Below are 19,699 nucleotides of genomic sequence, written 5' to 3' on the forward strand. Positions count from 1 at the left end.
GAATTATTATTCAAAGCGAGACCAAACAGAAATCTTTATAATAATGATGACCTTGACAAGTACAAACGTATCTTATTACTTACTGGCGTACATTTAGATCGAAGAGGCTATGTTAAACGTAATCATGGAATTAAATCGCAATTGATTCAGAAATTATTTCCCAGTAAAAAACTTGTTAAAAAGAAGGACAAGGTTTGTTGAATTTTGCAAAAAATATTTCTCATGAAAGAATTACCAATACTTTGATAGTTTTGATGAACTAGTGGAAAGATTAAATTTACTCTATTCCTCAAAAGCTTCTGGGAATTCTGCTCATGATGTTGAGATTTCATCTATACTAGAAGAGCTCAGAGAAGCAAAACTAATTATTTAGTGTCACGATGACCTTGCATCGATTCGGACGGATTGAAACACCTACTGCTACCGCTTCAACTGCTGAGGTTTCCTGTAATATTGATGTCATAACACAGACTATAATTGATTCAATAAATCAGCAGGGAATCAGTGAAGCTGTTAAAAGTTCATTACAGAATTTTAGTGCAAATATTGATAAAGTTATCATAGAGAGAACACAAACTCTACAGAGTGCATTAGGAGAAGTGAAAAATTTATCAGATACCTTTTCAACCCAGTTGGTTAGTATTGACAAAAATAAGGTTGATAAATCTTATTTGGACGAAAAATTGAAAGCCATTTCTGATAAAATTAAAAATTTAGAGATCTTGGACAGAAACTATCTTAACACTAAACTGAAACAGCTTAGTACAGAAATTTTTACTAAAGTAAATGAAACACAACCGTCAGTAATTGATAATAAATATTTAGATACTGTTTTGGAGAAATTGACTAGTAAAAATATAACTAAGGAAGAATTTGAAAAAAGATTATCTGGAATGGCAGACGCAATAAAAGCTACTATTTTTGATGGGATTAAACAATTCGTTACAAAGGATGCTGTTAATGATCTGATTAAACAAATTAATGAGCAATATGCACAAAAACTGATTTAAAAGATTTTATTAAGAAAGATGAATTGGATCTTGCTGTTAAAAAGGTTAATGATGAACTAACAACCTTGATTACAAATTCTGAAAAAGATACTGTGATGAGACTGCAATGTTCACCCGCTTTTATAGATTATTTAAAATTATTCATTCACAAAATGGCCTACGATATTGTAAGGAATTACGCAAAAGTTAGTTTTAATATGAATTGGATAGAGGCTAAACAACATAATTTGACTGAGGAACAGGTGGGAGATTTGATTACATCGAAAATGGGTCTTGGTCAATATGCTGGGTTTGTATTAGCCCCAAAAGAAAATCTATAACGAGCGGTAACAATTTAATTGTAAGCATAGCTGGCGAGGGAAAGCAGAGCTGGCGAGGGAAAGCAGACTTCGTAGCAGGACTGCTAGTAGTAGCGAACGGTCGATCATAGTGGAGAACGGAATGAATTCTCTATTCTCTCTTTACTCCTCATTCGTAAAATGCTGTGCTCCGCTACGCGGAAAGAGGCATATGCTCGTATACGGATGACGAAGTAAAGGAGAGCAAACTCAACACACATGGCTTTTGCAGCAGAGGAAAAGCAGCAACGCGCGAGGAGGCCCGAATTGGGTGCATACCAGTCTGCTACTTGTGTGAGAGAGAAACACATAGGAGCGCATCACCATTTCTCTCTCTCTATAACCTTGGCACGAGCGATGGATTTCACTACGTAACATCACATTAGATAAGGAAAGTATAGCACGCGTCGAATTGCAGCAACAGAAGGTGTCATTTGCTTTGAAACGTTCGAACTGATAAGACGATAAAATGAGTGCTTATTTCGATTGCGCAAGCTTTAATGAATTTTCAATTGATGCAGACCCGCAAGCAAATTGGGGTTTTGACCATTTGGCTTACGATTGGTTTACTGTAACCAATGTCACATTTCCTGATAGTGGTGAAATTTGCATACACATAATTGATATTGATAGTGAAGGAGACTTTAAAGAGGTTATCAACTTGCCCAATGAGTATTCTCTAGTCTTAAACAAGCATAAACTTAAAAGTTTTCTTTCACGCTCGTGGGAACTTAATGTCAGTGGAAATCGAATTTTCCTAAGAGAACTGCACAGTGAATGCAAATATTGATGATGTTGATTTGAGCACACCAAGTGATATAGGTCTGAGAATATCTATAAATATTTTTGGAATGCTTGTTCGTACTAAATTTACTAATAGATATTCTCGGAGAGCACACTTGACCAAAAAAAGCAACGCCCGCAGGTTTGTACAGCACACATAGAAGAAGAGGAATTTTAGAATTTGGAAATTCTTCTTCTTCTAAACTGTCGGGTGGAAAGCAAACCGGATTCACTTTAATCTGACAGTAGAAAGGGAAATTAATTTTTCCAACAGGGAAATTATTTTTTCCCTTTTTCCCTCAAAGAGAGAGAAAGGGAAATTATTTTTTCCCTCACTGAGAGAGAGGGAAAGATCACTCTCTCTCTCTTCCTCCCCCTCATCCTCACTGGGAGAGGGGAGATAAGATAAGGAGAGGGAGAGGGTGAGGGAGAGGGAGAAGGAGAAGGAGAGAGAGAGGGAGAGGGAGAGGGAGGGAGAGGGAGAGGGAGAGGGAGAGGAGAGGAGAGGAGAGGAGAGGAGAGGAGAGGAGAGGGAGAGGAGAGGAGAAGGAGAGGGAGAGGGGGAGGAGAGGGGGAGTTTGCGCATGCACAAACTCTAGAGGGGGAGGGGGAAGGGGGAGGGGGAGGGGGATTTGCGCAAAAATTTTTCCTTATTTCTCGGTAATTGCGCAAAAATTCTTCGCAGTGATCTCAATATTAGACTACTTTTTGCACAATATAGTTCCTTTAATAGATCACAAAAAATTGTCAAAAGTTACGTTCACATTGAAAAGACATAGACAGATCAATAGAGAGACGAAAAGGTACAACAATGGGATAGATACGAGTAAATTAGAGACAGTTTCGTAAGAAACAAAGGATTAATTCACAATAGAACTATGAACTGTAATTATGGTACTAATAAATGGAGGGTGCAAATATGTGGAATGGAGATGGATGAAATAGAGAAAGAGTAGAACGATACTCAAGAATGATAACAGAACGATAGAGAAAAGCAAAAGGATACAGGAATCTAAAGGATGCACAGCTGCAGGAACATGTACATGAAATGTATGAACCTACAACATTATTGATATAGAGTTACACAAAGGAAAGATATACAAGAAAATACGAGCAGAGATAAAAGAATATCCAGAATCCAGAATAGACAGAAAAATATTAGTATTATTTTTTTCTATGATACAAGATAGACATATGAAAACAAGGAGCCAATGAGGAACAAGATTCGTTTTATGAGATCGCTTATAGACACATCCACAAACTCCACCTACTTTCTCCTGATTGGTCGAAAATGTGAAATGTACTTCTGAATTCTGCTGATAGAGAGCACTATTTACCGGGTCAGTTCTATTGGCTCAGAACAGTTTACCATTATTGTAAATGTTGTTTATTGATTCACTGGACTTGGATACTCGTGCTAGAAACGCATTCAAATGTCAAATTTTGATTTTGTTGAGAGTTCAATTACATTATTTTTGTCATAGTCATTCAATTTCAGCTGTTTCACATCCATGAAATCAAGCAGGTAAACAGCTGATTGTAGAACAAATAAACATAATGATTCTCATTACAGCATACTATACTGTAATAAAATCATATGTTTTCTTTACAGTCGAGTATGTTTCCTAGTTCCGAATTTGGAACAGAAAAACTGGCACAAAAACAGCATTTTAGCACTCCAGGTGAAGTTTTGTCAACTACAATCAAGAAATTCCTGATTCGAAACTTGTAAACTAGCTTATGTTTATAGAATGCATGTAGTAATGTCAACACAAGGAGGTAATGTTTTCTGTTACTCAATTATTCTTTTCTAGATTATTATGACAGAAAATAGTGTAAGATACTTGGACGTGAATATATTTTGCAGTGCTCAAATGAAATTCTAGTTTTGGCTAACGCCTCGACTAGAAACACCATTCTCGCCTGCAAAAGGCACCTTCCCGTCCTTGTGACTTTAGATACTATTGTGTCTTTTACGTGAAAAAATGATTCAGTATTACTATTCAACTATGCAAGACAACATTGAATAATACTTAACCAGAATATTCAATATTTTATATCACCCATGCGTTATACAGTAATACAGTAACATTCCTTATCACGAAATTAAAGACTGGGAATGATTATAATCACTGTATTTTCAATAGTTCTTATTCAAGTTTACAGGATTAAAATCTCAATAGTGTGGTTCTAATGAGTCATGCATGGATAATTATTATGATGTTAATGGAAGTGAAACATTTTTGAACATTCCCCTATACATAAACATATTTTGACTCAGTCTTGCAAATTAAATCCACTTGTTGAGGCTGTGCAAAGGCTAAAAATAAACTTTCTACTCGTGATATTTTTCTAAGTTTTTCGATTTGTATATCATCAAGCTATCGAAATGAGAAAGTTTTCATAGGAAAACATTTTTTTCTGATCATTACTTTTTGAGATATGAGCGCCTAAAGTTTAAATTTTTGCGACAACATTTTAAATTCGGTGATAGATAAATGCATGAGATTTAGAGGATAGATGATTCTTCATGGTATTGTTTATCTAGTAAAAAAAATTTTTCTGAAAATATCAATTTTTAAGATAGTTATTCAATTTACTAAGAATAACTTTTAGTTGAGTTATTTTTGGTAAATTGAATAACTTTTCCAAAAATTGATATTTTCAGAAATTTTTTTGTTTTACTAGATCAAAAATACCATGAAGAATCCATCTTCTAAATCTCATGGATTTATATCGTACCAAATTTGAAATGTTCTGTCCCAAAAATTCAAACTTTAGGCGCTCATATCTCAAAAAGTAATGATCAGAAGAAAAATGTTTTCCTGAGAAAACTTTTTCATTTTGATAGCTTGATGATATACAAATCAAAAATCTTTGAGAAATATCACGAGTAAAATGGTTATTTGTATATCTAAAGTGAAAAGTACGAATTTTTCTCCCTGTGGGAAAAAGTTTGAAGCCCGAGGCGAAGCCGAGGGCAGCAATTTTTCTGAGGGAGAAAAAGTATTTTTCGCTCGTGATGTACACACATTTTTCCTCCATCTACATTTTTTTATAGAAACTGCAAATAAAATCATTCTAATAAATTACGTATTGGTGACAATGATTCCTAACAACATAACCCAAATCTAAAACCTAGAAACCGGTCGTCTGATTGGCACTGCCGATTGCGCTATCTATCGGCAAAAGTTGTAACATTATATCAGCTGAGCAGCTACCAAAAATGGCTGACTCCAGATCACGCGGTTCAGATTTGAATTGCAGATCAAAAATATTTGTTGGCTGGTATTTTGAATAGAATAAAATATTTTAAAAATTGTATAAATTTTTATCATCTACTAATATTAAGAATATAATAATTATCATACAAACATATATTTCATGAGTTAATCAAATTTCTGGTTGTGGTATTGAATTCAGTTGACTCAATGACAGACACCTCTATTATGTTTTCTCATCTGAGCTTAGACCTTCTAGCCTATTACAATGTGAGTTTCAAAATAGAGATGCTCCCCATGTTATTTAAATGGAGTCACTTTTACTCCCTAGGGAGTTTTTCTGTTTTTTACTACCGAGAGCGAAAAAGTGACACTTTAGTATTAGGTTTCAGGGAGTAAAGTAAGTACTTTAGACAGTAGGTGGAGGAAAAGTTTATTTTTAGCCTTTGCACAGCCTTAAATTAGTACTATTGAGCTCCTTTGTAAAGTTCACAAGTTAGATCCCGTTAAAAGTAATTCCCAATCCTTAGAAATAAATCTATTATCATCATCATCATAATTACAACGCAAACATTTCTCCAGTTTTACTTCAATTTGTCCGTAATTGAATTATGTCAATTGTTGTAGTAACCCAATATTAACTTTATCATAACATTATTAGAAGTATAATGAATATTCCAAATATCTAATATAATTATCTAATAAAATACTGTGATAAGAGTGCCAATTTGTAATCAAAAGCTTCAAAAGAGGAAGATTCTTCTCTTAAGAATTTATTTTGCTCATATTGCATCGGAATAGAATAAGCACAGAATAATATTGTTGTTGTGAATAAATTGTGCATCACACAGAACCTGAAAACTCATAATAATCACTCGAGTGTAAATCAGCAGGTGATAAAAACGTGTATAATGCAACTACTATGTCCGAAAATGTTGATTGCATCAATCGTGAAGTATTCCAATTTTATTATCAATTTAACCTTTTGATCAAGTAATTAATGATTATCTATCAAGTTCAGCAATGGATTATTCTGCATAGGGATTGCAAGAAAATATACAAATGTATAAGGAACAGATAATACAAATGAATTAGAGGGAACTCATTATCGTTATTGAAATTTGGTAAAATTATTCTGATTATTGAAGGTGATGACTACAATTAAGCCTTATCAATATTGATGAGTTATCACGCAATGGGAATAGTAGTAATTGAATTAGTTTTGATGATGAAGATGATGATCTAACAAATGTTAAGTAATAATGTTGTATTCTAAAGGGGTCTCACACGTGAAAGTGAAAAAACAACACAGATGGATGTGTATTAAAGCCAAAAATGATAAAATCCCAAATTCAAACCAACCAGATCTAGTTCATCTTACTGTTTGGTAGAGTACAATATCGCCGTAATTTTCCAGAGGCAAGATAGTTTTTATCTATAAAAAATGGAAGAGAATAGTGTTGTTAGTGGAAATAGATTTTTTTAAAGAATTGAAATCATAGAGTGTTGATGATAATGATGGAAGAAAAAAAGAGTAAGTTGGTGAATTGATTTCCTGAGGTTCAGATTGCACCTGAAATTGTAAATGTAGTTTAATATTCAAGTTGTCCCTTAAGAACTAACCTTACCTCTCTACCTGTTAACGTTTCAATATGATTGAAACCAAATTCTTATTATAGCCAAAATAAGAATATTTTGGTTTGAATTGCAGAGTATTTTGCAGAGCAATGTATTTTGTTTGGTATTATTCTATTTATATTTTTCTAAAAACAATTAATGATTGATTAGTCGAGAGTAAGTCAAATCAACATGAATTACAATCTCATCCGCCCCTTTCCCAGTAGAAACAAAATTGAAGTTTTCAACTCTCTCAACTCAAAATACGTTCCTGTATTAAACTGTTAAGAGTCACGCAATTCCCCATACAACCTCCTAAACAGGCTGCAACTTTTATGTCTTGGGATCTCATCAAGTTTACGATCCACTATTTCAGCCGAAAACTGTCATGGCTCAGACTAACAGACATGCTGTACGACAAATTGAGATGTCCGTTGCTGCAAGAGAAAACTAGGACTTAGCCTTGAGATGTCACTTCTTTTTAGGTGCGATTCAAAGACTTTTTGTTTCTGATTTCAAGTTTTCTAGCGTATTACTAATTGGATATTACAGACTCTCAGTGCCAAGTTCTCTATTGATAGATGCAGGAACAAAAGCGGAAAAGAAGGAAAATTACTATTTTTTTAGAGAAAAATATCAAGCAGTCTACTTCAAAGCTACTTGTTGTTTCAAGTTCTTCCCTGGTAATTCGTCTTTGATTTGATTTTCCTATGTTGCCTTGTATTTTTGTGAAATTATTCATTTACAACCAGCTAAGAACCCCATTTTATACTGTACTTCCAATAGTGTAAGTCAAAATTATCTTCACTAAATTACATAGATAGGTGGTGTACGACAATTCCTCAACATAATATCTAATTACGTAATTTCGGCACAACTAGCAAAACAGGAAATTCAATTGAGTGCTAGCTACAAGGTCAATCCAGAATCATATATTGATGATATATAAGAATAGAAAATAAATAATTTGTAATCCAGGTTAAGTTGTTCAGAGATTTTCTTATTCCGATGCTTTTCATTTCAACAGTCTAGTCTAGTTGATTCTTGGATAATTATTTGTATCATATCACACGTCAATAATATTCGATCAAATTTCGAATGCTACGAATGCTCATTCCAGAAGCTGATTAGACAATTCCAATATATTTCTTATATCATCATGGAATAAACCGATTGATTCTATTTGTCTAAAAATAATACATTGTTTATTATTTATTTGACATTGATAATCCTTCATTTATACTCCAGCAACAGGACACGTCAGATTTATAATATTTCATGGTTCTTTTCAACCAAACACAGCGATATGTATCAGTTTCATTTCATTAGAAACGTATCAAGAACCATATGTTTCAAAATAATTCAGGAAAATACTAATTAATCCCGTTAAAAAAACAAACTCAAGATACCCATCATTCCTGTCTATTTATTACTATCCAAACTCTCTTTGAAACGAGAAAAATCCTACCAATTGCCTTTTGAGCCACAACTTGATACAGTACAGTACGAAAAACAATGACTCTTCAAGCCACAACTTGATAAAGTACAGTACAAGAAAAATGACTCTTCAAATTGGCCTATCACTTTCGAAATCTCAATGCAGTCACAATTTGCAGTTAGTTAATAGTTTTGTCACACGATTACTACATCCGCTGATTGGTGAAGTGAGAGGTTGCCCGACACAGGACTTTATTCTTCTTTTACTTCATTATTTCAAACTTAGTATTCCCGACTATCACCCATCGATTTCCTGTTTTGTAATGCACTTAGAAGTAAACCTACGACAAGTTCTATGAATTGCGTCTATTTTGTAATAGATCATTATTGATTCACATTCAAATTGAGAATAAAAGAGATTGGATAATCAATATCCTCTACTTGATCGTTCGATTTTTTGCGAAAGACTGAGAAAGTATTTCATGCATATAACTTGAAGAGATTTTCTTCAATACTTAATATATGTTAACAAAATCATCTTCGAATTCAATGCGATTGTCCAAACGTGTTTAAAAACAATAAAAACTTAACTAAAGTTTATGAAAACTTTAACTATAAAGCCTTTAGTTTCAAGATCAATAACACAAAAACCTCACCAACTTCAACAGTCCATTCTGTAGCGCATACATTCAATATTACTTCATAATATAGAAAAAAATTAAAAGACCTATTTTTTTTCTTAGAAAAACTAGAAGATAAAACTGAGTAAAGATAGAAACACCCCGAAATTCAAACATTTTTTTAATTCCTTGATTCTAAAGTTGAGACTTTGCTAGAATAGCAAATAATTGACTTACACAAAATTATTAACTACTCATTGATAATTAGATTTTATATCAATTTTATTCCTGGTAACCTGCCTAGAAGAGTGTAGGACATCGTCATAAAGAGGAAGAATATTCCAATGAAACAAAAAATATAATAACTAGCAACAACTACTATGAAAGACATTCATGACATTTTAAAAGGAGAAAAACGTTAGTAGAAGCTCACCTGCAAAAGGTGCATCCCCCACGAATTCTTCAACGGCGTTGTTATCAGTTGATACGCTTTTGTCGGATAATGATACGCTGCTGGACAATGATACGCTGCCGCTTGATACGTCGTTGTGACAGTGCGTTGCAGATGATGAGTGGTGGTTCTGGCTGGGAAATACCAGGAGCAAAAGTTCCTCGTCGGTTTCCGTCTCAATATCCCGCGACCTCCTCTTCATTATGTTGCTGTACTCCTGGTAACACAAAACACAATAATAGTGAATTTAATGGATTGAAATTCGAGAAAAAATGTGTTTTGGGAGTAGCTGACGGGAAGTATTGAAAATTTTGAGGAATCTAATATATACAATAGGCTAATTGGTTTAGAGTTTAGAGTTAGTGATTGTTTTTGAAAATGTGTTTGGGAGAAGTTGCAGTGGAGCAAAAAACTTGACATTTTTGAAATTGTATATTGAAAATTTGTAACTGTATTAAGAAAACAGTGTTGGAGGAACTTCAATTTAGGGAGAACACAAATATAAGAATTGCGAAATTCTTGTTAATAGACTGAAATGTTGTATGAAAAAATAAAGTTTTGGAAGATGATCAACAGTAGCTATTTATTTGGTTTGCTTTATTTCCAAAAAATATGTTGGTTGAAAACGAATCAAGTCGAAGATTGATTCAACATTCGAATTGAATGAAACCGACTTCTTTCAGAAACCTCTGAAACTTTATCTTATTGATTATTCTTCAATGTTCAATTCAGTGATTAAGGTCTGGTTGCTCAAAAGCCGGTTAAATTTAAACCGTGATTAAATTCACGCGAACCAGTCAGAGAATCACGGTTAAAATTTAACCGGCTTTTGTGCAACTGGCACTATTGGCCAGACTTATTGGATTTTTATTTTATTTTTATTTATGAATATAATTAAGTTTGTTATGTACGTTTGGCGAAGCGTTGGTAAGTTTATCTCATCAAATATTAGTCTGCTAGGATAGCGTCTTGGTCTTCCTAGCGCAGCCATGATGATATGCTTTTGAATAGTAAAAAGTTTATTGAAATGGGTGTCAAAGGCTGCTCCCCATATTTCTATATTGTAGTGGAAGATTGAGTGAGCATATGCATTGTAAATTGTTCTGAGAATGTTCAAGTCTTTCAATTGATTAATTTTGTAAAATATTGTAATCAAGTATTTTAATTTATAACAAAGATTTTGGATGTGAATGTCCCATTTAATATGCTGATCAATCGTAATTCCTAAATATTTCATTGACTTAACTCTTTCTATAGTTGAAACAAGTACAGTTGGGAGTGTCGCAGTTATGATTATGTATTATTAGTTTTAAATGTTCTGAAGGTTGACCGCTTCTATTAGGTGAAAAAGTTATATTTTTAGTTTATATTGTATTTAATGTTAGAATATGACTTTTTAACCACGACTTGACCACTGAAAGACCGCGATTTGCCCAGTTGAATGTTTCATCCCAAGTTGAGCCAGAAAAGATTAAAGCAGTGTCATCGGCAAAAGATAGAGCAATACCATTCGGAATGCGTAGTTTCAATAAATCATTCACATAAATCAAAAACATAAGAGGCGATAGCACAGTGCCTTGTGGCAGACCATAATCTTTAATAATCTGGATATCAGTTTCCAAAATTTGGGTTCGATCCTTCAAATAGCTTGCGAATAGTTTTTTTGCTATCCCCCTTATTCCACTATTTTCCAACTTGTTTAATAATATAGAATGTGGTATTGTATCGAACGCCTTCGATAAGTCACAGAATACAGCAAGTGCTTTTTTATTACTATTGACATTTTTTTCGATTATACTTGTCAAATGTAACACAGCATCCTTGGTAGATTTACCTTTTTGGAATCCATACTGGTTGCCCTCAATAAATTCATTTTTTCAAGAAAATTCAACAGTCTGGCTTTTATAATTTTTTCCATGATTTTAGACAAGTTGCTGAGTAGACTAATAGTTCTATAATTTTGTGGATAATCAAGTTTATTGGATTTAGGAATCGGTTTTATTAAGGCTACTTTAAATTTTCTGGGAAAATATCCTAGTAGAAAGCATCTATTAACTATAAATTCAAGAGGACAAACAATATAGTTTGAAATTTTCTTTAGACATATGCTACTTATGCCATCCGCACCTGGAGAAGAGTTTGGTTTTAGCTCATGAATGTATTTATTTATTTCTGTAACATTGGTTGGGCTTAGAAAAAAGCTATGTAAGGTTCTAGGTGAGATTGTTTCGGGAATTTCAATTATATTATTTTGAATTAGGTTTTTAGCATATTTCTGGCCTACTGTTGCAAAATGTTTATTTAGTACGACAGCTTCAATTCTAGCTTCAAATTCTTTAGTAAAAGAATTAACATAATTTATCTTTAGTAAAGGATTAACATAAATGACGCCTTGGAGGATTATTGTACATAAATAATACCTGAAACTAGTTTTATGTGAAAATAATTTAATTTTCATTGATATGAGAAAGGGCGTCTGAAAGGGGTATTTTTTCACCACTCAATAGAATGACACTTCGAAAAGTTTCTGCGAATAAATCGACATCAGGACAAACGCAAATAGCAACAGACGGACATATTCAGTAGACGGATGAACCGTCCCTCTCCATGTGTTTGTATGTTGCAACACACACAGAAATTTATCAGTCTTCATATATCTGCTCACATCTGCATGCAGACGTTTGATTTTTCTCGGCTTGTATTATGTCTATCTGTTGCTGTGTATGTTCACCTTTTGAGGCGCTGTCTGCATACACAACCGCCAAACCCAGATAGGCGTTTTACAGACCCAGATAAGATGTTTTACATTGAAATGTTGAAACTCGATGAAGGATTTGTCAAATTGACAAAGTATGAGGACTTCCCCAATCCTCATACAATACAGTCAATATAAAATTTGGTCAATAACATTTTGAAAATATTATTTTTAAGATCAATGATTTAAAGATAGATTTTGTGTGTTTCACTATCTTACTATAAATTAGATAGATATACTATAGATTACAGATGAAAATTCAATTATAATATTTAATAACAATATAGGGATTATTGTAAATCATAGATTATTGTTATTCCAACAAATATTATTGTAACAATTGCAAGTCTTCAACTGAATGAAAACCAACCGGTGCCTTGTAGTCAGCCGCCCCCGAATAGGTCCAGTCTTCATCCTCCTCAGTGGCCGACTCCCCCCTCCCCACAGCGAGTCATACCACACATTGTCGTCCACCCAGGTGATGTCCTCATCCTCCTCCCCATCCACCTCCTCAGATCGCATCCAGCTCACCCTCTGCGACCAGCGACGTTCACCCCCACTACTTGATCGTCGCAGACACGCTAACGCGTCGAAGATCTCCGTACACAGTGACATTGTTTTCGGTCGAGAAAATAGATAGGGGTTTTGAAAGGATGTATGTACAGTAAGAGCGAGGATTTCAGTTGGACTTGTGTAGTAGATAGTCTGATAGTTTTATGAATTCTATCTTTATATCTGCACTTTATAACATTAAAAGTAATGCGGGCGTAGTTGAGGCATCTTAAAAAGGTTCTTGCGGTCTAGTACTAGCTTTGTTCTCTTTTGACCGGGTTCACACTAGCGGGAAAACGCGACGGATAACGAATTAATACTTTTTTGGGGCAAGAAAGTTTCATAGTATTTTCAAATTTTCCACATTTTAAAGTGGAGAAAGTCACGCGAGTTTGTAAGGATCTCAGTTATAGTAGGATGTAGTTTTTGCACTAAACTCTCTTTTATCATGTTCAGTGATAATCAGTCCAAAAGATAGTTTTTAACGTACTTTATGATACTTCACTTTCGTAATATTACGTTGCTTCTCGTAGTTTACATTAACTATATTATTAAATAATATATATTTTAAAATGAGGAATAAGTCGTCCAAGGGATCTTAACAGGATAGAAGTTATAGTTATCCTATAGTCTCATAGATTTGTAGTTATAGAAATACATAGTTTGTGCAATAGGTTATACCTTTTTACCATAATATTTCTTGACAATGATCAATTGATTCACAATTTCTTGAAGAGACCTGGTGATTGGTTCTCAATGGCGGAAAACGTAGCGAGTTTTAAGAAATTATTTTACAACTTGTTCAGTCCTTCGAGTTATATTGAATTATTTTTTACACACAGAGTAGTGGAAAAATTATATATCATTCACCAAGTATTCTGCGTTAAAAGATTACAATTTCTACATGGGAAAGATTTAAATAGCTCGGGAAGAGAGATAGTCACTCCAGCAGCGGTAAATTTTACAAGGATAACACTAGCACGATTGAAAACTAAATCGTTGTGGTGAATGTTTCTGGAATCATCGACATCAAAGGATTTTATCACAATGAATTTATGATTAGAAGGAAACTCGTTTAGAACAAATACGATAAAATTGTTGCTTTATGAACTATATTCGTATAACAAAGTGAGTGCAAACTGATGAAATTCAACTTTTCCTGTCACATCCAAAAATAAACGGTTCTCACAGAGTATATCAGTTTCTGAAGATACAAGAAATGGATACAATCATCCAGGGAAAACCACTGTTATTCAGGTTACTTGAACAGGATGGACCCCGTGAATCATCCGCTAAATGGTGATTGTGACTACTTAGAAGTCTCTTCATTTCCTAGTAAGCGATCAACACTCAACATGCATACAAAGCGCATCGTCCAACTGAAAAACCTACAATTTGGCATCAAGCAATTGTTGGCACCCCGCCAATGGAGCCATGATCATTGACCTGTTTCAAATGACGCGATCTTTTGATAACTTTTGCAACTAATTGAGGAAACTTTGTGATTAAATTTCATAGCTTCCGGTGACTTTTTGTCAAGTGAACGAAGAACAATGTATTGAGTGTTGTTTATTGTAAGTATTGTGGCATGGATTGGGGAATTGAGGAGATGAAAGAAGAGATTGTTCTGAGAATGAAAGATTGAACTTTGAAGATTTTGAGATTATTATTACTGGAGCCTTAATTTTTCTAGTCATTGTCATTTTTGTAGCCTAAATCGAGAAGTTGAGTAGTTGAGACTAATAATTGAAAGATGAATTACATGTTGGAAATTGGAAGAAGATTAAACAATTATAAGTTTCAACTAGAAATTGTAGAATTGAATGAGAATTTCAAGTGAGAATTGAAATCAATAGATGTCTAATGCCCTGACATGAAAAAATCTAATTCAGGCTATTTAAATTAAGCAAGGGACAAGACTTCAATGTTTGACAAACTGCATGAAAGAGGATAGAAAATCTCTACTTTCACAATGAGTAAGGAGAACTTGGCATTAATTTCAAATATAAATGAAGCCTTTCAATATAAGTTCAAAAATATATTCACATTATTACACATTATTTTCACATTCAATTCATTTATTGAAGTTGGTTGTGGTTTATTCTTATTTGGATTTGGAATGGACTTGGTTGTTTAAAATTCTAAACTGAAAATATATTATTTTCACATAAGGATTTTCACTTGAAAACCGATTCTGATACAAAACAAAATATTTCTTTTATAAACCTCAAGTTTATTATTTTGGAGATTCAAGCTAAAATCGCGACCGACTATGAACAGCATTCGAGAGGAAATTAAGATTTGAAACTAATTTTCTATCGCGATTTCCATTGACACCACCGGGTACAAATGATGCAAAACAAGATATCTAGGAAATTCATCAATTTCCATACATCAGGGATTTGAAACAAGAATCGCGACCGATATCTTAACCAAGTGTTTTCAACAGGATATCCTGTTCAAAAAGATAAATATTCTGTTCAAACTCATTAAAAATTAAGATTTTAAATCTTTTAGAATCATAGACGAATGCGATTTTCATTGACACCCTTAGCTAGAACTGATTCAGAACACGACATTCAACAAGTAATTTGAATTTAATTGTCATATTTTAAGATACGAAAGAACCTATACACGACTACTTTTCATATTTTAACAAGGACCATACGCGACTTTTAACAGATTCAACAACTTCAATTTGCATATTTAAAGGATTTCAAACAGAACCGCGACCGATATCTTTCGAAATAGAAATAATACTTTCAACAAATTCAAAAATTTTAATTCGCATATTCCAAAGATTCGAAACATCAATAGCGGCCGATATCTTTCGAAACAGAATCATACACGACTTTCAACAGATTAATCAGTATCAATTTGCATATTTGAAGGATTTGAAAAAGAAATCGCGACCGATATCTTAACCGGATGGTTTCAGGAGGACAACTGTGCCGCTAGCAGCCAGGGAGTTGGGACGCATATGCGGCTATTGTGACATTTAAAGGTCACCGCTGCCGCATCTTAATACGACGCTTCCCTGGTCACCAGCACACCAAAACAACTCACTAACTCAGGTAAGCTGAGAAGGAAGATGGAAAAAGGAATGAAGAGGGTTAAGAAGGAGGAAGAGGAGGAGGAGGAGGAGAAGGGGAAGGAAGAGGAGGTGGAAAAGGGGAAAGGAGGAAGAGGAGGAGGAATAGAAGGGGGGAGGAGAGCCTGGAGCATACCAAAACAACTCCAAAACTCAGGTACGGTGAGAAGGAGGAAGGAAGTTTAGAAGGAAAAAAAGGAGAAGGAGGAGGAGAAGAGGAGGGTGATGGGGAGAAGATGTGGAAGAAGAAAGCAAGAGGAGGAGGAGGTGGAGGAGGAGGTGGAAAAGGAGGAGGATGAGGAGGAGGAGGAGGAGAAGAAGGTGGAGGAGGTGAAGGCTGGAACAAAACAACTCCAAAACTCAGGTTAGGTAAGAAGGAGGAAGAAAGTAAAGAAGGAGAAGTAGAAAGAGGTGGAAGAAGGAAGTGGAGGATGAGGTGGGAAAGAAAAAAGAAGATACAGGTGGAGGAGAGGAGAAGGAGGATGGGAGAAAGAGGAGAAGGAAGAAAAGCACAAGGAGGAGGAGTAAAAAGAGGAGGAAAAAGTAAGTCGAGAAGGAGGTGGAATAGGAAAAAGAAGATGAAGGTAGAGGAGAGGAGAAGGAGGAGGACAGAGGAGTGGAGAAACAGGAGGAAGAGGGGTGAGAAGGAGTGGCAATATGAGTAGGAAGAGGGTAGAGGAGGAGGAGGAGAAGGAGGATGAGGAGGAGTGGGACGAAGAGGAGGAGGACATGAAGAAATGTGACAAGGAGGAGGTGGGAGAAGATGGAGGAAAGATATGAAAAAACATGGGGGTGGGAGACTGCAAAACAGGAAGGATAAGGGGGTGGAAGGTAAGGTGAATCAAAGGTGAACAGAAGAATAGTGCGAAGGGGAGAGGGTATATTGCGAGGTGAAATATCGGAGAGAAGGAGGAATAAGAAAGTGGATCATTAGGTGAAAAGAAGGTAAAAGTAAGGAAAATACAACCCCTATGCACAAGATATTACGGTGAAGACGTAAAACAAAAAAGGAGACAAATATTGAGATGAAGAAAATGAAACTCAAGGACAAGACAAGATGAAGGGACTACCTCAGCAATATTACCAAGGGAATACGGGGGTATTCTACAAGGGTATGGGAGGTAGAATAAGGTGAACTATCAGGGGAACCGTGAATGCACCCCTTCAACCAACCCTCACTCCACCAACGCATACAAATTGCACAAGTTTGAAGGGTTGATGCTTTTATAGCCCAACATATCGATCTGCTTGGCGTCTGGCAAACAAATGTCAATGTGTCTCTGGGTTTGAGGTTATCTTATCGACCAAACAAGCAACGCATTTCAAGATCGTCCATGTTTACATAATAGTTGAAAACTTTCAATGTATTGTTGGAAAGGATTCATTTCAATGAATTGTTGTGAAGGATCAATAGGATTGAATAGGATTACAATAAAATTGAAAATGTTTCATAGAAATTGTTTTCTTTTCGTTATATATTTATTTAGTACTAGCAGGTAACCCGTGCTCCGCAAGGGTCTATTTTAAAACTTGACAACTGAAAACTTGACGTAATAAAATCTTGAAGAATTGAAAATAGGCATATAACCATCCTCGGTTAATCAAGAAGCTATATGCAAAATTACAAGTTAATCAGTCCGGTAGTTTAGACGTGATGATGCGTCAAACATAATTTTCATATCCCATACGTATGACAGTCTTTCCTTTATTATACTTAAATTGAATGATCTTCAGCCATTGAATTTGAAAACTGTAATTCATGAGCAGAGCAATATAGAACTGAATAAATGTGTAATATATTCCTGTATAGCATTCCTTATATTGCTTGATGAAAATGAGTATTTAATGATTTTATCACACATATTGTAACCCCATATTTTCTTACTTTTTTCGATCGACTTTGTTGATTTCATATTTCCTTTGTAATACTGAGCGACGACTGTTATCGTACCTATTAAATGTGAGTAATGTTAGTACTGCAATATGACTAATTAGAAAAGTGGAAAATTGAGGAATATTCCATAAGAAAACCTGAAATGCTGCTTCTTTTGAAAATGTAATTGTGACAATTTCAAATATTTTTGTTTAATACATATCTCGACCACAATATTATCTTCACTACTAGACAGGAAGACGAAACTCATAAAATAAAGCAGCATTATTGTTTGATTCTTACCTGACTAAGCCAACTTACCCGCTCATGGATATGATTAAAATTGAATTATAAATATGAAAAATTCGACTCAATAAACAATGAAACATGGAGATTATCGAGAGAATGGGATTGATTTTCACTTGCTTAAGAGGCCGCTCATAAATTGTGATTAAAATAGAAATAAACAATCGAACACATAAAATTCTATGATAAAATAAAAACCAAAATATAAAAAGTAAAAAAAAAAATTCATTAAGAGTTGTGAACCTTTAAAAGTGGCATGATGCGATTCTCACCTGATTGGAGGGCCTAATCTGCATAATTGAAAATCATGAATGAAATAAAAATCTTCTTCCTCTTTTTCTTTCTTTTTTCTGGTTTTTCTTCTTTTTCTTCATCTTCTTCCTCTTCTTCTTTCCCTCATTCTTCTTCATCTTCTTGCCTTCAAGGATTAAGCATATTGTACTGTTCCGACTCACACGATTAATGGAATAAAAATTTAAATAGAATTGATAAATATATACATTTAAAATGACTATCGAAAATAATAAATGATAACACATAAAATCCAAAGAGCATTGGAATGAAAAATTTATCAAAATTGAGTGAGTTTAAAATCATTCCCACCTGACTTAACGGCCGTATCCTCTCGTGTATACTCCTCTCAGCCTGCATGGCAGAGGGCGGTGGATGGTCGGGGGTGGGAGGCTGCTGATAGTGGGTGGGAGAAAGAGGGCAGTTGGTCATTGCGCTCCTTCTCAGGTCTCCGTTGAGCAGACTCTCCGTGGATGACTTGAGAGTGATGTAGGCGTTCGAGATGAAAGTGGCTTGGTCGTTGTTCGAAGCTGTCGCTGGTGATAACGGATCCACCTAAACAAATAAAACCATAGATGAATATTATACTCTACGATTAACTATACTCTTCGTTCAGCTATACTTTATGGACCCGTTTCTAGGATACTTATTAAATCTAATGGACTATTGAACCTATAGATTTGATAATGCATTACATTTAGACTACATAATAGAAATAAATTGGAAGTTGCATTTGCTCAAATGTCAATTAATGAATAATAATTATTAAACAAAATCCCAATTGAATGATGTGAATCAACCCGAAGACTTCTGCCACTGCAAATATTGATAACCTCCTAGGAGGTACTGGGTTCGATTCCCGGGCTGACAAATAATTTTTGTATAGTAGCGCTCATCGAATTTCCATCTAGCTGTTTACCCTATTGTCAATATTTGCAGTAGAAGAAGTCTTCGGGGTGATTTACAACATTTAATTGGGATTTTCGTTTAATAATAATTATTCATTAATTAGTATTTGAACGAATGCGACTTCCAATTTATTTCCATCTGTACTATGGCTTTGTATTCAATGAGTGCTGCTATCCAGAGATTGTCAGTTTGGTGTAAGGGTAAGCATTCCTGACCGGCAATTAGGAGGTACTGGGTTTGATTCCCGGGCTGACAAATAATTTTTATATAGTAGCGCTCATCGAATTTCCATCTAGCTGTTTACCCTGTTGTCAATATTTGCAGTAACAGAAGTCTTCGGGGTGATTTACAGAATTTAATTGGGATTTTCGTTTAATAATTATTATACATTACATTTAATAAGTATCCTCGAAACCGTGTGACACTCTAGGACACACTTATTAGA

The 19,699-nt window shown here is 34.5% G+C and overlaps 1 protein-coding gene across 1 annotated transcript in view; it reads right to left on the bottom strand.

The window, feature by feature from the left end:
- Window positions 1-19,699, bottom strand: part of LOC111056515 (ankyrin repeat and SAM domain-containing protein 1A) — a 128,200-nt gene that overhangs the window by 47,783 nt on the left and 60,718 nt on the right. The window contains 3 exon segments of the mRNA XM_039439129.1: window positions 6,734-6,787; window positions 9,460-9,694; window positions 18,658-18,900. Coding sequence (XP_039295063.1) covers window positions 6,734-6,787; window positions 9,460-9,694; window positions 18,658-18,900 — 532 coding nt within the window.

This window comes from Nilaparvata lugens, chromosome 12 (genome assembly GCF_014356525.2).
Source record: "Nilaparvata lugens isolate BPH chromosome 12, ASM1435652v1, whole genome shotgun sequence".
In the NCBI taxonomy this organism is placed as follows: domain Eukaryota; kingdom Metazoa; phylum Arthropoda; class Insecta; order Hemiptera; family Delphacidae; genus Nilaparvata; species Nilaparvata lugens.